The sequence below is a fragment of the Haliotis rufescens genome, unplaced genomic scaffold, assembly GCF_023055435.1.
Source record: "Haliotis rufescens isolate VD_foot unplaced genomic scaffold, xgHalRufe1.0.p SCAF_12, whole genome shotgun sequence".
NCBI lineage: Eukaryota > Metazoa > Mollusca > Gastropoda > Lepetellida > Haliotidae > Haliotis > Haliotis rufescens.
In genome coordinates this window covers 30,817,623-30,844,974 of record NW_025963802.1, presented here as the reverse complement: position 1 = coordinate 30,844,974, position 27,352 = coordinate 30,817,623, and the positions used below count along the sequence as shown (strand labels likewise).

At 39.6% G+C, this 27,352-nt stretch overlaps 1 protein-coding gene and 1 long non-coding RNA gene across 3 annotated transcripts in view; one reads left to right on the top strand and one right to left on the bottom strand.

The window, feature by feature from the left end:
• Window positions 1-3,348, bottom strand: part of LOC125378244 — a 45,215-nt gene extending 41,867 nt beyond the window's left edge. The window contains exon 1 of the long non-coding RNA XR_007220144.1: window positions 2,841-3,348. This is a non-coding gene — a long non-coding RNA (uncharacterized LOC125378244). The remainder of the gene's footprint in view (window positions 1-2,840) is intronic.
• On the top strand, window positions 506-12,954 carry LOC124117126. 2 transcript variants are annotated; one of them, XM_046478866.2, is made up of 5 exons: window positions 506-817; window positions 4,307-4,450; window positions 5,168-5,321; window positions 6,275-7,426; window positions 10,412-12,954. In XM_046478866.2, the coding sequence occupies exons 2-5, from the start codon at window positions 4,307-4,309 to the stop codon at window positions 12,589-12,591; spliced, it is 3,630 nt and encodes a 1,209-aa protein (XP_046334822.1). In that variant the 5' UTR covers window positions 506-817; the 3' UTR covers window positions 12,592-12,954. The 2 variants fall into 2 exon arrangements, with proteins under 2 accessions (XP_046334822.1, XP_046334829.1); XM_046478873.2 differs by lacking the exon at window positions 506-817 and adding an exon at window positions 901-1,040.
• Window positions 12,955-27,352: the final 14,398 nt, after the last annotated feature.

Here is a 27,352-nt window from a genome sequence, read left to right as displayed (position 1 = left end):
TTTAGATCACGGTTAACCAATCAGTGTTTCTGCAAAAATGCGTAAAACAAATATTGCCTCCAGCCTCCAAGTTTATTTAGCTGTCCTTGCAAACGGTAGCCCAGTCTCTGGTCACGCTCAGTTGCGTTGCGTATCATCCGGGTACTCACGGGGGAAAAAACAATAACAAAGGCAACAACCAGTCCGGGGAATTGCGTTAGATCAGTGCCCCTTTAAGTTAGTAATAGTGTGACGGTTCTAGGAGTGAGCTGCCGAATTTTAACGTGAAAATAACATCCAGACATCCAATACTTCGCGAAGATGATTACCAAAAATAGATTTGAACCAGCTGCTACTTTCTTATTTTCCCAAACAGAAAATGTGCCCATATGATGCATAGTTACTTCCCTTTTATACACGAAGGAAAAATAACAATCCATTCGTCGTCACTCGCATCGTTCCGTAACCTTCGGTTGGATCCGGAAAACAGTCGACGTACTACCACGTGACGTCTTTTGGTCACGCCCCCGGTAGGAAGAGACGGGTCCTCGGGTCATGGTGACCGCGGATAAATAACAAATGTGAAGTGTCAACTCCCTTAGCATCATACCATTTCCAAATTGTAGCACGTAAGATGTTAATCAATTTGGTACCCATGCCAGTATTTCAATTATTCACCAACTAGAATTCCCATACGCTTGCTGAACGCGCGAACACCTGTTCTATTAATAGTAACGTGGCCTGGGAATTCCCGTCACAGTTATTATCGTTTCGAGCTGTCCGCCATCGCCTTGAGCAAGAACGGTGATGCTTGGATACAAGGTTTGATCACGACAAGGTTGGTGATGTTATCGTAACGGATCATGCGTTATTCCAACGGGAAAATGTTTTAAGGAATATTAACCTGTGCGTTGTTGTCAACGTCGCAGTAAATTAATAAATGGCCCCTTCACCATTGTGGCAAATTGTTCACTTCCGACGCATCGATGAGATAACTTCGGAATCGAAAAAGGTTGTCGACTGCCATAAAATTTTGAGAGTGAATCTGTTCAGCTGTGAAGGTACTGTTATTATTTTGTCTTCGTAACATACTTCATGCACTGCTTGGTACGACAATGATGGCGGGGAAATGTGCCACATGCTCGTCCATCAAATCATACCATAACATTCTTTCCTGTAGAAATCAAGCTATTAGATTTACCTTGTTGTGCAAGTTTATAGTATTAACCGGTGTTCACAGACCGTGGTGATTACCAGAGCACAGGAACTCGATGACAGCGTGTATAGCATAATAAAGTGGTGTTGAACAAATCACACCCTATCGATAGATTTTTTTCTCTGTACGAATATATTATGCTATACACAATGTCATCGTTTCCCTGTGTGCCAGAGGTTTCATTCTGAGATGAGGCAAAATTGACGTGTTACCTAAAAAGATGTCTTGGCGAAAATGTAGGTAGCACCAGTCAGATGGAATGTATTAGACAGACTCCATAGTCATATTGACTTTTAATACTTCCTGATATTTCCACATAAGCACTTCAGTGATTGTCAATGATGATTGATCAGATCAGATGCGATATAGAAGGTCACAATTGCTCCTTTGTTGAAAACAAGACCATATGACCATGATGACATCATCCCTTGTTAATGTTTCACTAAGTTTATGTAAACAAACAATGGGTTGACTTCAGTTAAGTTTCTTTTTTAGGACTGACATTTCAAACATTTTCTCACTTTCTTATAAGGATTAATATATCAAATATATCCAATTATCTGTCCCTTGAGAATGAATGCTGTAAGCATGATTAGTCTGTCGCCAAGGCTCAGTACGTACCATTCATTCACTTTGGACAAAAAGTCCTTAAGCCCTTGTGACTTTTTTGTTATTCTCTTATTTTGTCCAGGCAAAACTCTCAAATAAGAGGACTAAAAGTTTTCGACTTCAACCTCTGCCACACGGTTTAAATAAAACAGGGTGTCACTGCGATCAAGGGTTCTCATTGGGTGCTGGTAGGATGATGTAGAGGTTGTAGTGTTGGAGACAGCACAAAGAACCATACTCAATTTCAATCAGTATATTATAAACAAAATAATCATCAGCCATTAACCAATCGTGACTTCTTATCAGTATTTAAACCAACCCATCTTCCCGAGGCAAGTGAGTTAACTGACTATAAAAGTCCAGTTTCCACCCTTGCCGAACTAGGCTGGTATTATGATATTACATTTTGGCTGGGCTAACGAGTCTATGCATAGTCCAATCAAAATCACTCACTGAAATCGAAATCCGATTTGTAAAATGTCATGCAGATTTCTGTCCATTGCAGGATTTGCAAAGCATGTGCAACGCCAACTCGTTGTCAACAGATATTTTCCAAGTCTTTTCATGTTTTTAATCAAGGTGCTCACGTGATTTGATGCACTTCGCTGTAAAAGACCCATTTTATCACAATATAGATCTTGATTATCAATCAGATCGTTTTGACTGGGCGCCACCATTTTGTTTGAAACAAATGCAAGTGATACGAGAGGTGGAGTGAGTGAGTGAATATTGCTTAATGCCGCATCAGCAATTTTGCAGCTATTCGCGAGATATACGAGAGGTGGAATCTGATTGGTTCATAGGAGAGGCCTAGAAGGAACAAAACTCGAAATAACCACTGGTGGCGCTACGGTCGAGCCCTGGAATTCGAGCCTAGTTCGGCAAGGACGGAAACTGGACTTTTATAGTCAGTTAACTCCCTTGCCTCGGGAAGATGAAACCAACCAGTTACCATGGTTACATTAACAACCGAATCTAGGGCTAGACCAAATTTCTTACCAGTAAACTTCTAGTGCTGATAGTTTTTGGTACTTACCGTATCTTCTTTTCAGTGGTTGGTTGATACTGCGTAATATCCATTGCCTTGAAATGTAGACATGGTACATTAAGCACTTGACTTGCATCTAATTCTGGGGATTCCAGGACAAAGTAGGTCCCCTGTATCCCATGCTTGTTGAAGGACAAGGACAAAAGGTGATTAATGACGAATAGTTTGATACAATGTGTGACATGGCTGATAGGCTGTCAATGTGCACATGAGTCAGCCATTGCATCACATGGTTAAACTGTGTGACCTGAGTGTGTATCATTGTGTCCCGAAGACATGGATCTTTTCTCAGCTGGTTGATGGACTCAGTTATTTACAGGATGTTGATGTCAATAAGGATTCTGCCAGCACCATGGAGTAACACTGTCATAAACAATACCGTATTCAACGTAATAAGCGCCCATGGCGATATTTGCTAATATATTGGCTAGTGAACAATCCCAATTAGCACCCCTTATTTATTTGCGTATAATACGTACTCGTGTGTTATATGCACCCTTAATTATGGGCAATTAAATTCTGGAAAAATACATCTGTCGTATATAAACATTTCAGGCTGTCAGCAAAACCACAAAATTTATCTTTCAACTCTCTTTTTTTCACCAAAATAATATTCTAATAAGAGCCACCTATTTCTAATTTTGAGAGCGCCATGGCCGCTTATTACGTCAAATATGGTATGTCATAGTGAAAGAAGTTTGAAATGACTAGGTTTAACTATCAATGTGATTGTGGCACTAACTGAAATAAAATAAAATGCCAGGGTGCCATCAGGACCTCAAGACTTAAAAAACTGCATTCCCTGACTAAACTCATCATGCTCTCATTAAAGAAAACTGCACTTTATTGTGTCAAACAAATCGACACATAGATTTAGCTGTAAGGACCCATACAAATTTGAAACTACAGACCCGCCACAAGATCTAACTGCCATGGGCCTATGGACAGGCGCTCATTTCGAACACTGGTATCATGGTAACAATATTTTCCAAATGTTCCTCAATTAAAAATCAGTTTAATAAACATCATGGTTTTAGTGAATAGAAATGCTCATTAAAAGGCCGTATGTGGACCATTACATGTAGTTTTATCACTATTTTCTTGATTTTAGCTGGTGTTTATTTTGTTGAAGTATTGTGTGGACTGTAGTCATCTGTTACTTAGTGTATATTTCAACACAACCAATGTTTTTTTTCTGCTGTACAAAGGGCACAACATTCACCTTCTCATGAGAAGGTGCCCAAGTGTGAATACAGCCAGGTGCTTGCATGATAGCAATGTCTTGATATATCATTTGACATGTGTGTTTGTCATCTAAGAACATCACAGATATTGTACATGTTGTATGTATCCTGCAAAACAAGGCCAGTGGAGCAATCACAAATATTATATATGTAATGTTTTAAGCATGTTAAGTGTCTTCTGTTCATTTTGATTTTGTACTTTATTTACAGATGTCTTCAAATGTGGAAGAAAAAGTGAAGAAAAGAATAAATAAAAACTATGTAAAAATAATCCAGACACTGGATCCCAAAATGATGTTAACACATCTGAGGCAGACTGGCATCCTCACAGTTGCAGGTTATGATCAATACTATGTAAGTATCCATAGTAACTGCACTCAAGAATCATGGTAAATAGTGCCTTCAATACAATAGAATGTCATGTCCATAGACATTATTTAAAGTATAATGACAGCGATGCAATGGGTGTGCAGTAGGGCTGGGACAAGTCCAAATCTGCTACCCGGGTACCCACCCCACTATTACCCAACCCTACCCGGGTACCTGCTGTAGGTCTCAAGAGATAGGTAAAACATGTCCAATTGGAAATAGTGTTTGACCATACTCCAGTCAAAATAAATTTAGATACATGTATAAATTTGGTCATGCATACACAAAGTTGGCTGATGTTTTACCATTATGCAATCATATAAAGTCAGAAGGAATGTGTGCAATGTAAGAATGAAATGTGAACATTTATCACTTATATTGTAACCATAGAGTTCTAGATAATTTTTGCCATTAAACAATATACATGTACCGGTAATCACGTGACTAACCACGTGTTCAGGTAGTTCTGTGGGTACCCGGGTCCTACTTAGTATCCACCCGACCCGGTTGCCCGAGTTACCCATCCCAGCCCTAGTGTGCAGGATTGTCAGCTTCCACTTGGAGCAATATTTCCTTGAAATGTTTTGTGTTGAGTTGTCTGTGTGAATTTTTTAAACTACATTCCCTTTTCATCTTAGTCCCTAAACATGCTTACCATCTCTGTATTCACATCCTAACCTGTGATTTATTTACTTATTCTAGGAGGAACTCAACAATATGCTTACTCATGGAAAAACTAAACCAGAAATCAATATAAGATTACTTGAAATTCTCTACACACGAGACAAATGGTGGAGACCTTTCTTTAAAGCGTTATATCAGTGTGAACACCAAGACATCATTGACATTCTTGAAGGTAATGTATAAATGAATGTTCCTATGGATTTGTATGTCCAGGTGTATATGTGCCCATGTGTGCACTATGTCTGGACATGCTAGATGGCCCAGTTGTTTATTGTACTGCATAAATCTCTGCAAGGATCCTCTGATCTAGGATGATGATCCAGATTGTCTCCGATTATGATCCTTGGTCTATTGGCATCAAACCCTTCTCACTGGTATTACCAAGGTGCAATCTCATTAAAATCAGATCTTAGTTCTTGCTATTGCTAAACAAAGATCTGGGGACATCCCATTAAGGGTCACGTCAGAACAACCTTTCATCCAACCAATCAGAGTGTTGCTTACCAGATCGTGAAAGCGACTGTCGGATTGTGTTTTCTAATCATGCAACCAGGAAATATTTAACACAGGGTATTCCGAACGACAGTTATGGGTTGTATGATTATATCCATACAATCTAGGCCATCTATAAGCCATTCCAGAATGTTCTTCTTATCAGTTTTAATTTTTTTAATCGAGAATACGTCAAAATATGTTTCGAAGCATAGTCGCCAGTTTGAAACTAGTGTCGTAAAGCTCGAGAAAGCTGCCATCTGATTGGCTAATGTCGATTTCTTGTCAGTCATTTCATTGGTCGGTCAAAATTCGCAAAAGGTCGTTCTGACGTGACCTGTCAGACCTTTGTTTGGCGGTAGCAAAACTAAGATCTGATTTTAATGAGATTGCCAAGGTGGTAGGCATCAATACTCTACATCTTCCCTCAACATTATGCTGACCATCCTTGACATCACAGAGAAAATGTTCATGGTGGTACTGGATACATCTTACTCTTAAGTTTTTATGCATGCCTGTATCACGTCCATATTTTCACCTCATCACAAATTTTAGAATGGTCGTCATAATAGAAATGAACCAGTTACTTCTGTGACAGAGCTTGTACGAATTTCTTTGATTCTTGGTTTTTAGGAGCTTTGTCACAAGAAGAAATAGAGGAAGCTGACCAGCCTAGAAGTAATCGGAGGCAGAGGCAACGCAGATCTGAGAGAATAGTGTATCATAGGAGGGATCGGCAACCATCTGACTCGGAGTCAGATCAGGGTCCACATTCAGAAAGTGCCACATACCATTCCCTTCCTGCGCCAAGATCTCGAAGGAGAACTTCCCATGAAGCAGATCAGGCAGAAACAGGGCAGAATTCTCCCAGACAGTTTCGCTCTGATTGCTATGCAGCACCAGAACCTCTGCCAACTCCCCGAAATGATGTTCGGGAAGTAACACAGCAGAATTCTTCCAGACAGTTTCGCTCTGATTGCTATGCAGCACCAGAATCTCTGCCAACTGCCCGAAATGATGTTCAGAAAGTAACACGGCAGAATTCTCCCAGACAGTTTCGCTCTGATTGCTATGCAGCACCAGAATCTCTGCCAACTACCCGAAATGACCTAAGACTGACACAGGGGTCCTACGGTAATGTACCCAATGGGTATCCGCAACATCCTGCCCCACAGGATAATCCCGCAGGTCTTCATCAACAATCACACCACCAAAATAGGCCAACACAGACACAAAACTCAGCCCATTATCAAAATGGATATCCCCACGAACATTCTTTTGATAGAGATCACAATCTATTACCTCGGTCAAGACCTATACAGTCTACTCAGTCTGACCCTGGAGACAGGCCAACAGCAGTGATGACAGGCTTTGCTCGATCCTCCTCTTCCCCTGCAGGTCCTCAGAATTCAGATGACCGTGGGGAGTCCATTCCAAGACAGTGCCACAATCAGGGTCAGGGTCAGATTTCAAGGGGACAGTTCTCAACCTCTCCAGGTCCTGTCATCACATCTTCTTCAGCCTTAATTGGCCACACTTCAAGGCAGGACAGAGTGATAGAAGGAGATCCCAGGACAAGTGGTCCATTGTGTGAACAGGCCTTAGCACCCAGCCCTCAGGCAAACAGTTCCACATCTTCCATTTGCTGTTCATCCTCAGCTCCTTTGACTGGACGTTTCACTTTAAATACTCCATTGAAACTCTTACCAGAGAAGTTACTGAAGCTGTTAGACACACTCGATTATGGAAGGAAGTGGAGGGATCTGGGGTCCATCTTAACTGACAGTGAGTATGATGTTGTGCACCATTTTTACACTGTATTTTCAAGGGTTATCATGGTTACAAATACAGTTTTGTTAAATGGTCATTATGGTAGGTCATACAGAAAGAAATACATAAAATTAAAATAAAGGTTTCTAATACACAATATATCCTAAATTTTCCAAAGAAAAGTTTAAATGTTCTTAATTATGGTTAACATATGAAAATAATTCCAGAATGAATAAATTACACAAATTTAGGCGATTCCGATTGGTTGAGAGCTCCCAAAAACTTGCATTTATATTCAGTAAATGCACAAAAAGTTACACTTATACATCATAAATGCACGCTTTCCCTGAAGTGACAGACCTTCTTTCCAAATGACATCAACCTTGTTTACGTCTATAAATAGCTTGATGTTGGGAATTCCGATATAGAATGCTGATCAATTTTTCAACTGTCTTGAGATCCATTTAATATTGTTTTTCATTTTTTGTGCATGCATCGAAGTACAAGAGTCACGAATTGTATAAAATTGATTAATTATACGTGACATACTTGCTCACCAAAGTAGCGCCAAATCCCTGGACGTCGAGTGCCCGCCGCCACATTTCCAAATACAGACTGTAACACATTTAGGTCCACATTTCCCCAGCACCCCTGCAGGCTTCTCAATCACTTTCTGCTTCTCATGGCATTTTGACTTATTCAAATTTTGAAAACTGTCGGTTCTCAATTCATATGATCCACACTTGAAATTACGCCGCCAGCTGCTGCTGCAATGCTTGCTGTCAGTGCTACAATGATATGACATCATTAACATATTCCCTTCCGAAATGTCTTTCTTGCTCAGGTATAACATCAGTGAAGTAAAACATTTACACATACAACATAGTGTATGGGCATCCATTCAATAAAATTTAATCTTGCAAAAACACTTGCTTGTTATATGTATGACCTAGCGATAAGGTTCTATTCATGTATTCTTGCGCTTGTTACAATGTTCAGCAAAATAATCAAATTTGTCACCAAACCTGAAAAATAGAGTAAATATATCTGACAAGTGTCAATTTTGTAATTATAAGAATTGGTTTTCATTATTTCCTATGAATCGAGGTATAACGGTCACAAGTTGTATAAATACAATTTTTGAAACTCCATGTGGTAACATTATGATTCACAGAACAAACATCTGAACATGGGTATTCGTTAATTGAGTTATCCACCTTACCTCAAAGACACGGAAGGTTGTAAACTTTTTAAAATACCACTGTTTTTCCTCCACCTCCTCATGTTCAGGGTGAAATGACACCCAGAGATCATAGATGCTTCAGAAGGATTCTTGTTGGCACACTCAAAATCCAAAGGGCACATAAACTCAAACTGTAAGGAAAAACATCAATAAACAACACAGACATCATATAAGTAGCAAAGAAAAGATGCCATAGACTGGATAGAAAACAAAGATCACTGTTTGTAAAAGAACATCAGTTTGCACTGGACACCAAACATTAAAGATCAGTATTCACTATAAAGAATGCCAGATCGTGCTACATTCCAATTCTAATCAGCTTTTTCAGTGTATGTGATACACCCATCCAATGTGCATCACGCCACCTGAAGTGCACAATGCATCCATGCATTACGTCAGTCCTTATGCACGCTGTGATGCCATAAGCATGATAAGCATATGTGATCTGCTCATCTTGGCCAGGGAGCAAAGCCTGGTATCACATATCAAGGGCAATGCAGAAACAATATAGTAAACTATGGTTATAACGAACTCAAAAGGACCACTAATTAAGCAGTTCATTATATCCGTCAGTTCGTCATAAATGTAGTTTACAAAACTTATTAATACCATTAAGAAAGCATATTAATCTTAGCCAAGAAGCATCAACACATATTCACCTCCCCTAGTTCCTTGGTATAAGCTGAATGATAAATGTTTCAGTGCAAAAGCATTACAAATTAATGAGAAATAATTATGATATAGGCTTGGGTAGCATCAACATGATAAGCATACTTTTTTGCTAACATGATTTTCTACAGTCAACATTATCAACATTAATATTATGCTGTCAAATGTTGATTCTACAGTCAGAGCCCCCTTGGCATTGCTTTGTCTACTTGGTTGAGTAGGTTCCCAGTAACTTATGCTGAGTCTCCAACAGGATGCCAGGTTAGGATACCAGGGTAGGTCCCAAATTACTTCTGCTTGTCTCCCCTTAGGATTCTGGGGCAGCATAGCATTAACCTGTTGTAAGAGGTGACTACATCAATCACATAAAAACTCCTCCATTTCAATAACTTTCTTCATCAAGATTTAATGAGGTCTTTGATGATCTTTGTGAGCTTTTGCAAACACTGATCTTTCCTTACTGTTGCTTCTTTTCTTTCCTTCCTAGGAGGATGTGTCTGTGTTTTCATTGATGTGTTTTTGGTCAGTATTTTGAGCAATTTTGATGCCATTCACATTCAAATGGTGACCATTATTTAAAGGTTCATGTTTCAGTAACCTACCCATATATAAACATGATAAACTGTGGATATAGTATTCATCGGTATTCATCATGATTCATAATATTGTTTGAATCAAGATAAACTCCAATATATATATATATATATATATATATATATATCTCTCTCTCTCTCTCTCTCTCTCTCTCAATGTAAAGGTTGACATTTTGAGTGGTCTGTAATTGTTTCTGTAAACCTAGATTGATTTTGTTTATGTGTGAATATTCATACAAAAGAAATCAAAATTGATTCATATTAACCATGAAAATGATCATATTCTCTTGTTTTTAGTTTGAACAAGGAAAAAAGTTATGTCTCTTTTAACATTGCTTAGGCATGACATAAGGTTCTCAGTACATTGTAATGTTATGGAGTATCATGATAATCACAATAATGTTCAATCAAGTAAGAAATAGCTAATTATGACTTAAAACAAACAAATTCTAACCTTGACACAGATTAATTATAACTGAAAAATTTGTCTTCCAGAATTTTTGTCGGAGCACCATGACAAAATACAAATGTCGTCAGATGAATTGAAGACCAAACAGGTTCTGGATTTCTTCAAGGAAGTGGAAGGAGAGAGGGCTACCTTGGGTAGACTCATAGCAGCTCTTCAGGAAATGCAGAGACAGGACCTTCTTGATGAGATACAGGAACAGACTGGCTTGACCTTTCAAGGTGAACATGGTGAAGGGGATGCGATCAATGAACTTAGGAGAAGTACCAGCAGTAACATGGTGGACTTGGATATCCCAGATCCAGACCTCACACCAGCAAGTGTAGGCAGTGCAGCAGCAGTTGTACAAAAGTCTGACGTCATCGACCAGTTAGAACAGAGTTCCATGTCCTCTCAGACTTGTCAAGAGGCAGACCAAAGCAGCTGCAGGGAGGAAGTCAAGCAGTCCTTCAACAGGACCACAGGTGATGAAGTCTCACAGAGTTCTATCACTGATGCCAGATCTGGCATGTATGTAAGTAACCAAATCATTCTGTCACAACTAGAAGAAGAAAAGAAACTAGATGAAGCAATGAAATTGGAAAGGCTTGGCAATCAGAACAGGCCTGTAGAAAGTCCTGATGAAGAGCTTCAGACAAACCAAGAACATGGTAATCCTCAAAGTCCAGAAAGTGACACCTCTGACGAGAATAACATGCATCAAAACTCTCCAAACAAAGCTGAAGGGGTTACTACAAAAATGGAAAATGTTGAAAACCAAGATACCAAACCCAAACCGGAACTTGAATCAAAAGTCATCAATACAAGTTCCAGTGTCAGCCCAAACAGAGAAACAACCTCACATCCTAGACCCTCAACAACGACTGCAGGTGCCCCTAACTCCTCTTTATCCAGACCAATGAATGCAGCAGGGAGCCCGCCTGGCATTGGTCAACATAGTCAGGCTGGGAGACATTATCCTCCCCAGCTTCCAGTACATGCCCAGAACCAACCACAACCTTTGATACCTGGGGCTCCTGGACATGTCTACAATCAGGGAGGGACTCAACACCGTCAGTCAGTCTTCACAAGTACAAAGTCAGGATGTGATACTTCCCAGACTACACCCAGTGGTGGCATGGCATCAGGAACTGTATCTTCTGGACAGCTTCCAAAGTTTGATAAGATCCAGCCTATTTCACTGCAACCATCGGGAACATCAAATGCTTCCTACAGTAATCCTGGAAGTAATGCTGCAGTTTCAAATATTCCAAACCTTCATTTGTTAGGTCCTGATTCCAGTATTTCTGCTGGAACTGAACCTTTAGCTGAAGATGAAACATCACCAAAATGTGCTGTAGCTCAAGATGAAACTATTCCCAAAACCGTGGAAGAAGTCAGTGATGACGGTATTATTTCTACTGAAAATATCAATAAGGCTTCTCAGGTAGTGTCCGAACAACACACCTCTGGTGTCGAGGACAGCACACCACCTAGTCCCACTGGTGGAAGAGTCTTTCGATCATACTTGCAGGCAACTTCTGATAGCAGTGTTTTTGTTTCAACATTAGGAACATCCATTCTGGATGATAGACAAATCCCTACAGACCAGGAGGAAAACAGTTACATAGGAGAACCACATATTTTGACAATGTCAGAGGCATCCATAACTCCACCCTTGATTGCTACTCATGAACTCAAAGTACTGCAACAGTCAATGAGTACTGTGAAATATTTTGAAAAAGTGCCAACTTCTAATGGGGCTGATGAAAATGATTTTTTATCTTTAGGGGAAAGTGAGGAGGAAGAAGGTGAAACCATTTCAGAACGTAGTGAGCTCATGGAAGAATCTCATCAAGGTCAAGGTCACTCCGGAGCTGAAGGATCAAGAAACTTAGTTGGTGGGTTCACAGTTTCTGGTGGGACAACGACAGCAAACTCCAGGAGCAGTGTGTCAGTAGCCAATGGAACAGAAGATACATCTTCAACTACATCAGCTCATTCAAAAGGAGGAGGAGCAGCCTCAACTACTAGGGGTACATCCACTTCAGCAATTGGGGGTACTTCTCTTGTGAATGGGGGAGGTACTTCCTCTGTAAATGGAGGGACATCAGCTACTGCAAATGGGCGGTCTCGCTTTGCAAGCGTGATTTCCTCAGGATTTAAGCTGCTTGAATTTTTCACAGATGTCACTGATGTAAATAAGATGCCAAAGTTTCATCCCACCTGACTGTGTGTACCACTGCGGGTTTGGACAGTGCCTGACCTGGTTCAAGTCGATCTTCCAGCTTTAGCTACTCACATGGGTTGTCGCAATCTCATGAAAATCAGATCTTAGTTCTCGCTACCACTAAACAAAGATCTGACGACATCCCATTACAGGTCACATCAGACCGACCTTGCGTAAACTTTGACTGACCAATGGATTGACCAATCAGAAGGCAGCTATCTCGTGCTTTACGACACTATTTTCAAATTGGCGACGCTTCGAAACATATTTTGACAAATTCTCGATTACAAATTTGAAACCTAAACAAAAGAACATTCTGGAATGGCTAATAGATGGTCTAGATTGTAAGGATTCAGTTGTTAAACCCGTAACTATCATTCAGAATACCCCATGTTAAAGTTTTCGAGGTTGTATGGTTAGAAATCACATTCCAACTGTCACTTTCATGATCTGGTAAGCAACGCTCTGATTGGTCGGATGAAAGGTCATTCTGACGTAACCCCTAATGGGATGTCTTCAGATCTTTGTTTAGCGGTAGCGAGAACCAAGGTCTGATCTTAATGAGATTGGGGTTGTCAGGGCAGATGTGGTCCCTGGTAGCTAGGGATAACACAAATTAATCAATAAATGAATGAAAATACAACACAAATAGGCTGCGTGGAAATTTCCTACAGTACACTTGTAATACATGTATAACCTTGTGCTTTTATATCCATGCTGCAGTTGAAGTTGCCCATATAATCATACAGCACTTGCATTTGGTGCAATTTGATCGCTAGAAAATTTCAAATGCACATGCTTACAATTACTGCATGAGCTTAACAGTTGCACTGCAGAAAGTAGGTCTGTAAACTGTCAGTTTGTTACAAAAGTATTCATTTGAAAATAGAGTGACGTTATAGCTGTATTGTAACAGTAAATATAAGATTAGACACCTGCCTGCCTCAGAAACCCTCCTTTAGCTGTTTTTCTCTATCTGAGCAGTCATATTCAGTGACAACAACAATGTATTCTAATGGGGATACTGGTGTATTTCATTATACTTAATTATGTATAGCTGCACATATTATAAGTCCGGGAATTGTGGAATAACGGGAATATCACACCTTTCTGTACCATTGAAAGACAATGTTAATGGAGTAAGATTTGATCTGACTACCATACGTTAATTAATAGGGACACTACAAGATAATGGTTTGTCTTGTCCAGCAGACTCAATTACTTACAATCCACTGTGATATGACCTTATATTGGCAAATGTGTTGATGGTGTGAAACACCATTCAATTACTCGTTTTGAGTAAATGTTCGAATATAGATACAGTCTTTCATTGTGTGTTACTTTTATTGCCTTTATTTCGTAGACTAGTTCTTAAATTCCATATATGTTAGTGTTTGGGAGTATTCAGTAGATGTGTACTCCCTTGGGTCAAGTCTGTTTCATATTTTGAAACCAATACTAACAAATTTTGAAATAATTTAGCTTAACGTGCTGTTTCAGGTGCCAATTTGTGTATTATTCATTGCAGAAGAATTCATGTTGATTTGACACATGCATTCATTTTTAAAGAAATATGGGCATGAAAACTGAGTAGGTATTGTACTTAGTATAGCGTTGTACTAGTGGGTTTGTTTTACATTTTTCATGTGTATTTGTGTGCTGGCAACTAAAAATTTATTTTGCGTATTTCACACAAATACACAGCTTATCAGCTTTTCTGTATATAACCAGTACATGTACATGTTTAGTGCTAGTCATCAACATGTCAGCTTAATATTGCTGGCATTACGGTAAAGATGTTCCAAGTGAAAAAACTGCTGGTGCTATTTCCCTTCAATTGTTATTATAGCACTGTGTTTTGGTTGATTATAGTATTCAGACGCCATGTTAATTGTTGTGCTTGCATATGGCGTATATGCTGGTCAAACCTGTCTTGTGTCCTTATGTCTCACAATGGTACTTTTCTTGCCATGTTGTATTTACTCAAGCTGTTGTCATTTGTTGAGTTCATTGTTCCCAATATTGTCCCACTAATATAACTGCCATTGTTATTCTATGCAAGATAGCTGGAAAACAAGTGCAAAAGTGAGCGTAGTGTGTCAGTAGTTACAAATTAAATAGCTAGGATAGGGTAAGGGTTTGAAAAATTCATAAAAAAATGGAAAATTTATAAGAAATTTCTTTTTCTTTTCACTGCACCCCTCCATATGACACAGATTATATGTACTAAGTTTGAGATGAATCCAATGAATAGTTTAAGAGAAATCGTGCGGACAAAGTTTTCGGACGGACGTTAGGGTTTGATAAAATTCATTAAAAAAATGGAAAAATAATAAAAACAGTTTTTTGCTTTTGACTGCACCCCTCCATATGACACAGATTATATGTACTTAGTTTGAGATGAATCCACTAGTTTATAACATGCTTCCAATCATCTGGGTGTCATGGTGTTTCCTGTCTATATATTCTGTGAATCCAAGTCAAATGTGTCTGTCTGATCATACTGATATTGCTTGTTTGTATATATGATTGTAAATCAATGAGCTACTGTTCTAGTCACTAGATGTATTGGGGACACGGGTGGCCCAGTCGTCTAAGGCGCCGTGATTCGCTGTGCAGAGTTGCGTCCCTTGGGCACGCCAGAAACCTATGATTGTGGGTTCGAATCCCGGTTCGCCCCAATTATGTTTCTAGGTTTGTCAGCACCATACCCGTGCTCGTGGGTTTCACCGAAGTGGTAAACCTCTGAGACCTGCATCACTTCGGGCTTTCCTCCCACATTAAGCTGACACGCCGTGATATAACTGGAATACTGTTAAAAGCGGCGTTAAACACAACTCACTCACTCACTCACTAGATGTATCCATACACAACCTCCTTGTACTATCCTTGATACCAAGCTGTTCTGCTGCTCGCCTTGTAGCTTCCTCTGGGACAATATGTCAAACCTTTGACACCTTTAAATAGAGTAATTCATAGGCTGCATTAATTAGGTTTACAGATTCAACCAACCAGAGCCAAAAGCCACAGCTAGAAAGGAAAATATGGAAGTTTAATTTTATTTTTGTTTGCCCAAATACTCTTTCATGGATTAGAAAAATGTAAAGATATCAAGTGCAGTGTGTAATCTATTGTCACTGTCATCTTCTTGTTATGAGAACAAAGCCTCTTTGATAGTTAGACATACACAGATAGCTGGCTGTAAATACACTTCACACTCCCATGCTGGTTGTAAGATACGACCAAATTGATTTGGTCATCAGGCTCAGTGACTTGGTTGTTTGCGCATCTTTGTACTTGAATGGCGGGCATCGTTTCTCACAATATCGATCACTGGATTGTCTGTTCCGGAATTGATTGTTTACAGACTGCCATCATTCAGCTGGAATATTGCTGAGCATGGTGTTAAACAACAAACTGACACACATGCTAAGACATCCGACACTTTAAAATAGATTTATTTATTTATTTATTTATTTATTTATTTATATATATATATATATTTTTTTTTTTTTCAAGCTGGCCGACCAAACCAAACTGTCATGCCAAGGACAATTAAGAAATAACGAGTGACACAAATTTGGTTTTATTTATATTTCAACCAGCCCAAGCTAATTGGTTTAAAATAATTGTTTATGGCAAGAAAGTGTGGCCTAATTCTTCATTGTGAATATTTGACCTCTCATGATGGAAAGCTGCAAATGTCAAGTTTTCAAGTATGGTATAGCAACCTTACATTACCATCGAGATATGTGCGGTATTATGACCTCTTAAAAAGATGTTCTTCAAACAAACTGACTTGGCGAGTTTGTACTGAAGATGTTTTTCCCTGACTGATGGATCTGGGATGTAGTGACTGTATATACCTACATGTATATATCAAGGATGCTCATTACCATGTTCATTAGTGAATAGTGCTTAGTGATGATTTCAATAAAATTTCCTTAAATTCTTAATCAATATTTGTCATACATAAATCATCTTCCTGAGGCAGACCACCTCCGTGGTCTAGTGGTAGAGTGTCCGGAAGGTCCCGGGTTCGACCCCCGACCATGTCATACCAAAAGACGTTAAAAGATGGTACTTGTTGTTACCATGTCTGGCACTCGGCATTAAGGGGCTAAAACAAGGACTGGTCGGCTCGGAGTCAGTATACTGTGTCTGAGTGGGGTATTCATGTTAAACTGCGGCATGGAATCTCAGTGAGCTAGCTCTATAAATCATCATCAGTCCAGACTAGTACAAGCAGCCACACACACATACATACACGTGCATGCGCGTCGCTATATAAGTACAATAATCTTGGATGCGACGTTAAACCCCATTTCACCTCACCTCACCCACCTCTTCCTGAGGCGAAGGGAGTGGGAATTGAAGAGTTACATTTTGGTTGGACTAAAGAGTCTATGCCTTGTCCAATCAAAATCGCATGATGAATTAGACCAGATTCATGAAGAACATGGGGACTGACGTGAACATTTTGGTCGATTGCAGGATTTGCAGAGCAGATGAACTGTCAACTGGGCGTCAACATATTTCCAAATATTTTCATGTTTATAATCAAGGTGCTCAAGTGATATGAAGCACTTCAGCATATAGCAAGTAGGAACTACAAGAACAGAGTCCCTTAGGTTTGCCCCCAGACCATGTTCATGACTAACGAACACTTAAACAAGTTCCTCCCACCGCTCCAACTGATTTGGACACAACAATAATTGAAATGATATCCAAATAACTAAAAGTATTCAGTTAAATGACTAACCTGTTAACTTCCTTTGCTTTTATGAAATGTTGCAGAATTTTGAGCACCAGAATATCCAATCTTTTGTAGAACACCATATTTCAACCCATGGTCCAGCTGATAGTAATAAACTGTCATGAGAAACACATGTTATGGCATTAGTACACAACACAACATTATCAGAACACCATCAATAACATGCAGCATTGGCAAAACATCTTTCGATCAACAGGGGCAGCATTAACAGAACAGCATACCACCAACTGGGGCAGCATTATCAGAACACCATACCACCAACTGGGGCAGCATTATCAGAACAGCATACCACCAACTGGGGCAGCATTAACAGAACAGCATACCACCAACTGGGGCAGCATTATCAGAACACCATACCACCAACAGGGGCAGCATTAACAGAACAGCATACCACCAACTGGGGCAGCATTATCAGAACACCATACCACCAACTGGGGCAGCATTATCAGAACACCATACCACCAACTGGGGCAGCATTATCAGAACACCATACCACCAACAGGGCCAGCATTATCAGAACACCATACCACCGACAGGGCCAGCATTATCAGAACACCATACCACCAACAGGGGCAGCATTATCAGAACACCATACCACCAACTGGGGCAGCATTATCAGAACAACACCATACCACCAACTGGGGCAGCATTATCAGAACAACACCATACCACCAACTGGGGCAGCATTATCAGAACACCATACCACCAACAGGGCCAGCATTATCAGAACACCATACCACCAACTGGGGCAGCATTATCAGAACACCATACCACCAACTGAGGCAGCATTATCAGAACAACACCATACCACCAACTGGGGCAGAATTATCAGAACACCATACCACCAACTGGGGCAGCATTATCAGAACACCATACCACCAACTGGGGCAGCATTATCAGAACAACACCATACCACCAACTGGGGCAGCATTATCAGAACAACACCATACCACCAACAGGGGCAGCATTAACAGAACACCATACCACCAACAGGGGCAGCATTAACAGAACACCATACCACCAACTTGGGCAGCATTATCAGAACACCATACCACCAACAGGGGCAGCATTAACAGAACACCATACCACCAACTGGGGCAGCATTATCAGAACACCATACCACCATCAGGGCCAGCATTAACAGAACACCATACCATCAACTGGGGCAGCATTATCAGAACACCATACCACCAACAGGGGCAGCATTAACAGAACAGCATACCACCAACTGGGGCAGCATTATCAGAACACCATACCACCAACAGGGGCAGCATTAACAGAACAGCATACCACCAACTGGGGCAGCATTATCAGAACACCATACCACCAACTGGGGCAGCATTATCAGAACACCATACCACCAACTGGGGCAGCATTATCAGAACACCATACCACCAACTGGGGCAGCATTATCAGAACACCATACCACCAACTGGGGCAGCATTAACAGAACAGCATACCACCAACTGGGGCAGCATTATCAGAACACCATACCACCAACAGGGGCAGCATTAACAGAACAGCATACCACCAACTGGGGCAGCATTATCAGAACACCATACCACCAACTGGGGCAGCATTATCAGAACACCATACCACCAACTGGGGCAGCAATATCAGAACACCATACCACCAACAGGGCCAGCATTATCAGAACACCATACCACCAACAGGGCCAGCATTATCAGAACACCATACCACCAACAGGGGCAGCATTATCAGAACACCATACCACCAACTTGGGCAGCATTATCAGAACAACACCATACCACCAACTGGGGCAGCATTATCAGAACAACACCATACCACCAACTGGGGCAGCATTATCAGAACACCATACCACCAACAGGGCCAGCATTATCAGAACACCATACCACCAACTGGGGCAGCATTATCAGAACACCATACCACCAACTGAGGCAGCATTATCAGAACAACACCATACCACCAACTGGGGCAGAATTATCAGAACACCATACCACCAACTGGGGCAGCATTATCAGAACACCATACCACCAACTGGGGCAGCATTATCAGAACAACACCATACCACCAACTGGGGCAGCATTATCAGAACAACACCATACCACCAACAGGGGCAGCATTAACAGAACACCATACCACCAACAGGGCCAGCATTATCAGAACAACACCATACCACCAACTGGGGCAGCATTATCAGAACAACACCATACCACCAACTGGGGCAGCATTATCAGAACAACACCATACCACCAACTTGGGCAGCATTATCAGAACACCATACCACCAACAGGGGCAGCATTAACAGAACACCATACCACCAACTGGGGCAGCATTATCAGAACACCATACCACCATCAGGGCCAGCATTAACAGAACACCATACCACCAACTGGGGCAGCATTATCAGAACACCATACCACCAACTGAGGCAGCATTATCAGAACACCATACCACCAACAGGGCAAGCATTAACAGAACACCATACCACCAACAGGGGCAGCATTAACAGAACACCATACCACCAACAGGGGCAGCATTAACAGAACACCATACCATCAACTGGGGCAGCATTATCAGAACACCATACCACCAACAGGGGCAGCATTAACAGAACACCATACCACCAACTGGGGCAGCATTATCAGAACACCATACCACCAACAGGGCCAGCATTAACAGAACACCATACCACCAACTGGGGCAGAATTATCAGAACACCATACCACCAACTTGGGCAGCATTATCAGAACACCATACCACCAACAGGGCCAGCATTATCAGAACACCATACCACCAACAGGGGCAGCATTAACAGAACACCATACCACAAACAGGGGCAGCATTATCAGAACAACACCATACCACCAACAGGGGCAGCATTATCAGAACAACACCATACCACCAACTGGGGCAGCATTATCAGAAGAACACCATACCACCAACTGGGGAAGTATTATCAGAACAACACCATACCACCAAAAGGGGCAGCCTTATCAGAACAACACCATACCATCATCAACAGGGGCAGCATTAATAGAACATCATCATACCATCATCAGAACAACACCATACCACCAACAGGGGCAGCAATATCAGAACATCCAATCAACAGTGTATTTATTAAATGCCTGTAAATACGTTTTTAAAGCAGCATATGAAATAACTTTGGTTATAAACGATCCTATTTTATTAAGATAAACAGATTATTGATTATTGTCAACTTCAAGCAAAAACATTCCAAATTCCATGTACAATAGAATGTAGGTCGTCACCTGTCTCTCCTTGGTGTGCTGAGAGCAGACGACAGTATCACGTGACCCAGCTAGGACCCGTGAAACTGCACGCATTGGAAAACCCGAGATACAGGGACCCGCGATTTTGATTGGATAATATCGACCAATGAAAAAGATAAATATTTCTGTCTACGAGTTTATCGCCGGGCAGAATGCCAATATCGTCTGAAACTTTGGGATTCCCAGATACCTCGCCGAAAGCGAAACTAAACACACACAGAGATTTCCACAGTCACATGTATAAATAATGTAGATGAGAAGCAAATAGATGTTCTAAAAATACGACTGATGTGTTGTGAAATCTGAATTCGATTGTATAGAGGCGTGTCCATCACATTGTACACATGAATGAACGATATGGCCCTATGCACATGTATTACTAAATCATATATTAACATGACTACATTAAGTAACATTAAATTGGAGTATAATTATTATTCCTAAGTCCATACTTTCGCATCCCATAGTCACAAGGGATATGGTGTATTGCGCAGACATCAGGATATGTCTCGGATGTTTTATATTATTCATTTCAAAAAGTTACATCGCGTTCACCTTTTCAGATAAACAAGTGATTGCAATTTTGCTCTCGGTCGTTTATTGACTTTAATTGTGAAATAATCAACTTAATATCTTGAGACGTCGACAATATTCTTTCAATATTGTAGAAATTCCCTCTAGACATAACCACACAAGCTTCTGGTTGGTGGAGGGGAACGTCAGTTTAATGAGCACCGTGTTCTGGTCACTCGCATGTTTCCGTTACCTATACAAGGAGTTGGTCACGAATTCAAATGAGGATCAGGTGGTCGCCATGTTGCACATTTAACATGGCGTGGATCTTTGCTCGCTCGATCAACTCGAATATGTGTGTGTAACTTGAATATTGCTGACTGACTACAAAAAATCAAACTTAACCTTAATTCATAACAATGCCATTTAACTGTGAAAATGAATGAATGTTTTGTCTCTATTTGTCTATAACGTTGTGTATTCTTGGCGATAGCGCAATCATATCTTACACAAGATAAAGGTCGAAATATAACAGCAGAGGAGCGGGGTCATATTATTTTAAGACAATTCGGTCCCCGCAGTCCCAAAAATATCAAATGGCCAACATTTTATAAACGAGGCTTATATATGTCCTCTTAACTCGGTCTTTGATTCTACAGTAAGATGCCATCAGAAGATTATATATGAGGGGGGCTTGTCGCCATCCAGTTACAGCAGCATCCCATGCTAACATCCCGGCGGGGGACACCAAAATGGGTGAACATACATTGCATCCATGGAGGGAATCGAACCTGGGACGTGAGTGCGAACCATTCAACCACTGAGCTACCTCACTGCTCCTAACAAACATGTACGACTTCTTTGAGTGGGATTTAGAAGTTGGAGTGATGAAGTAAGACAAATTCTATGGATGAACAACTTCTTTATTACAATTAGTGCTAATTGTACGAGTATAGTGGCAATACATCGGGACAGATAGTTGTAGCAGTCAGCTTAGGCAAAACATCAGGGTAAGAAACCTACAATCTGAACGTAAATAATGACATTACCTTCGATACTCGAATACTTTATATATTTAATAACAGCTTATACTGCGGCGTGGTTTCTCGGTGGGCTGACACAATTAAACCGACTTGTCCGGACTAGTATAGACGCATACATACATATTCAAGTGAGTGAATATGGTTTTTTGCCGCTCTTAGTGCCATTTCAGCAATATCACGGCGGGGAACAACAGAAAGAATCTTCACACATTGTACCCATGTGGGGAATCTTCGTCGTGACGAGCGAACGCTTTAATCACAAGGCTACCCCTCCGCCCGACACATATTTAGCCTGACAGTAAGTTAGTATTAAAGTGTATTTAAGTGTACTTTAGTTGCATAATAGAGGAATACAAAGTCAATCTGATAAATTATAATCAATCATCGACAGTGTATACAATGTCAGAAAACATGTATTTCAAATCCTGCCGCTTTTGTGCAACGTTCCCATTCCACCTGGGCTCACAGAGTTACTGCCCTTGTTTAAACAGTTTCAAAATGACCAAAGACAGATATCAATTCTGTTCCGCGAATGTGAGTTTTGTATGGAATACTATCAGTTGTTACATCATGACGTCTTAACTGAATTCAGTTTGTTGTGTATGACGTCGTTGTATCAAATCTATTTCAAATACAAAAAGTAACAATTATACTAAATAAAACGTTCTTATTTTTGACTGAACATAATTTATATAACCTTTTTAATCTTAAATATCCATATAGAAATAGAAAATGCACTCAACCGTAAGCACATCGGGTATGATATGACAGTAGCAGTATTTTTCAATTATGTCATCTGTAAACATATTTGATTCGGAAAGATAACTTATTTGTTTAGGCTTGTCCGCAGTGACGTTTTTATCTTTTGTACAAAAATAAACACAAATCGATCATTTTATTTATTTGTACGGGCATGTTCGGACAAATAAACATATATAAATGTATATGAATATAGAAAATATCGCATAATAATAACATCAAAATCACAACTTTTTGTTAAAAGTATACTCAGAGGCAAAATTTACTGTTATATAAATCGGTCCATAACTTTAAATGATTGATATTTATTATGATATTACTTTACTTGTCGAACTGTATACACGGCAAAGAAAATTGTTAAGACAAACAAGGGTACAGTAGCTTGATAATTTGATAATATTTTAAAACAATGTCGGGCTAAAAAAAAACAATTTATCATTTCAAACTCCTGTATAGGTCTCTAAATGGGAATGAACATGAACTTGCGTAAAAAGATCAAATACATTTTTAAAATGTGTAATTATTTGTTTTAAATCTTTAGAAAGCCATAATCTCTCCATCCTCCCCAGCCGTAAATTAAACACCAGTACCCATTAAATCTTCGTGGAAAAAGTAACTTATTTGGAGATACGTCCTTCTAATAAAAATCAATTTTGATTAATAAGAGCATGACATCAGTAAGCTTTCTGTTTTAGTATGTACATAGCTTGTTCTTACAATTATGACACAAGGATACATGGTATCGATATTTCAAACTTTACTGCTACAATAGTCATCTGGGACAAACTGTTCAATACACACCTGTAATCAAACTACATGATGATACTGAACAAAAAAATATATATATAATAAACACATGACAACACATAAATAAACTTACATATTTCCTCAGAATCATGTCAGTACATGCATGGTATATACTCTTGGATATATATGTGAACATAGTCATGTTCAATATGCCAGTGTTAAACCAAGGGTGAATGTCCTCGCGTACATGACCGGAAGATACCTGACAAGCGCTGATTGGTTAAAAGTTAAGAAACCGAAACACAGTCAGCCAATCGCTACTCAACTTCCATTTACTTCCGAAACTATATCGTTATCCTGTTCTACACAGGTGTGTTCATGTTGGGTGATATAAGTTGTATTACTCATATAGTTAATCTGTCGTGACCAGTAGGTATTGCAACACACAGCCTTCGATTGTGGGTGTTCTTTAACGTGTTTTGAGGAGTAGGATGGCATGATACCAGCAGTTCATAAGAGTTCAATAAATGTTTTACTTGAAAGTAGAGACTAATTTTCGATACTTGTATATCGATCACTCAATTATCGGTGGTCAAGTTGCTGTAATTGCAGGTGGTTTGTTGTCAGCAATATTCCAGCAATATGACGTCGGCCTGTACCTATAAATGGTTATTATACGAACATGTGTGTCATACTGATTTTAAGAAACGGGCGAGAGCGAGAGCGAGGGTAATAAATATATTCTTACACGATTTTCGTAAAATCAGTTTGATCCACATGTGAGTGTAATAATTTCTATATTACCCAACATTTCTTAATCGTTTTTAGCTCATTTTTAGAAAAATGTCGAATGACGTCAACAATCTCCAGCTATGACGTCATCCGGACTTACGTCACAATAAGATTCGAATGACATTAACAAGGCCGTCCGGATGACGTAAGTGATTACCACTAGTGTATATGTGTTCTTTATGAACAGGATACTTTCTAACTGTCTGGGTAATAAAATCAAGTATGTGCCAGACAAACCAATTATATTATGATGGACATCCCATGCTGTCGGGGTACTAAGACAATCCCTTACGAAAATCACGGAGCTTATACCAGCCCACCCATTTATATATTAGTCGACTATTAACAAAAGCATAGGTTGCCGGGGGTCCACTGCAACCGGCATCAACGTGCATGGGGAGGTTTGAATTATGCTTAATTGTTTCAGTATACAACATTTATGGTATTAATATTGTGTTATTTACCTGTGATTTATTCCGTTTCATGGGTGATCGTAAGTCGTTCAATTTGAACCTAAGACCTATGTGGGCTTCAACTTCAACTGAGGTTAACCCAAGTTTTGACCCAACATCAACACACTAATTAAGGTTGATATTTTGTATATACTTAATCAATGTATTTTGTTTAATAAAGGAGTATATTTATGTTATGTGTTTCGAGAAACACGTGATTCTAATCATATGTAACAGATCTATGAATGATCTATTTGAACAAAATTAAATCGATTTAATCCTTCAATTAAAGTTAAAACAAGAAACGATCACACGATACATAAATATATCAATTGGAAAAAAAATATTATTTCTATATCTTATCTTTTATTACAGATGCGACTATCTTGCGAGGTAACAAAAAATCAATTCACTCACCTAATTTTTACAGAAGTGAGTGAGTATGGTTTTACACCGCTTTTAGCCATATTCCTGCAATATCACGTCGGTGGACACCAGAAATGGGCTTCACACATTGTACCCATTTTACAGAAGACAACATTTTAGGAGACAACCACGAGATGAAACCTGTCACTGTATGGTTCTCTTAATGTTGGGTTTTTCATATAGTAGTTACTCACATATATGCATCCGTTTATTTGACAATTCGCGATTAAGATAGGATCGTGTTAGGACCGTCACAAAGGAGAATACCGCGAGTGGGACGGATAGTATTTGTTTCGTTGTTTGCTTGTTTTTGTTTGGTTAGAGTTGAAGTACTATAATTTCGATTCACATGATGGTGGATTCCTGATGTTTCCATCGATACAGCTAATCTAATGACGTCATCAAATATTCTTACAGCTGCATCATCCTGGTCCCAAAAAAAACAGTTTTTTTTAAGTCTCTACTTATACAAATGACACAAATACATGTTCGTGAATTATATAAATAATAACATTGAACCTAGTTTTTGGCGTAGATTAACGCCATCTCATATAAATATGACAATTAAATATCATTATTTTTATCTGTCAATGCCTATCAATGTAGATGTAATGTTAAAACATGTTCATGTTTAATTTGCTTGTTTAACTAGTTCAGTGGATCGCGAAGCACCCATCGTCTTGCGGGGGTTCATTCGCCACGTGGATACAATGTGTGGAGCCCATTTGTGCTGTCCCCTGCCGTGATATTGTGTGAATATACCCTAAAGTCTGTGAAAAGTAAGCCCTTATACGTCACTACCTGCAATCACCCCACCCCACCCCTCCTCCCAACCACCACCCGCCCCTGTGAGGTGTCATGAACATGATACGGTACGTTAGTAACTGCCGAATTTACACGAAAACAGATCCACTTTAATATGACCAGGTGAGAACAGCAGTGGTATATTGATTGTGTCTGTTCAGGTATTGATTTCTTTAGATTTCAGAGGTTTGCGATGTTTTAGTTTTTGTTGTTGTTGGTTTGTTTGTTTAACGCCGCACTCAGCATTATTCCAGCTATGTGATGGTGGTCTGTAAAAACCGAGTCTGGACCAGATAATCTAGTGATTGACATCATGAGCATTGATCCACGCAATTTAGATACGAAGACATGCATCATCCAAGTCATCGAACCTGACCACCCGATCCAGTTAGTCGCCTCTCACGGCAAGCATAGTTACCTGTTAAATCAAGCAAAGACCTATTCTAACCCAAATCTTCACGGGTCGTGATGTTTTGATGCTGTTTTATCTCTTACAAGTCAATTTTGACAAAGTGTTTAAATGTTCTTATTCTACAACATGCGTGATATATTCCATTTTGTGTGAGTCGTTATTTATACCTGATTACTTCATTATAGAATACATACATGTTCACCTTTTCCGATAATTTCTCAGGTACATGTATACGGTATACCCCTCTATAGACGCCGGGTCTAAAATATTGGCCTCAAGCACATATATACATATCCTGATAATTTAATCGACTAAACAATAACGTAAACTGTAAATGGACTCGACCACACATAAACTGTTAGTTGATTCAACCAGACGTGCATGAACTATCAACGACTTGGACTACACACATGAACTGATTCAAACACGAGCATATATATATAATATCCTAAATACCCTATATATTCTTTTAACATATCATTGGTTGTTCATGAACACAATATATATATGTGTGTGTGTGTGTGTGTGTGTGTGTGTGTGTGTGTGTGTGTGTGTGTGTGAGGATGTGAGAATTGTGTGATATATATGATCGCTCATATGCATAATAATATAACAGTAACACAGTACATTTTGAAAAACAGTGTTTTTGATCGTCAACTTTGCGTGTACCGACGCTCTTTTAACGTAATAGCAGTATATATAAAGTAAAACAAACCACAGGACGTACCAGTGCGAATAAGCTTCACATCCCTAGTGTA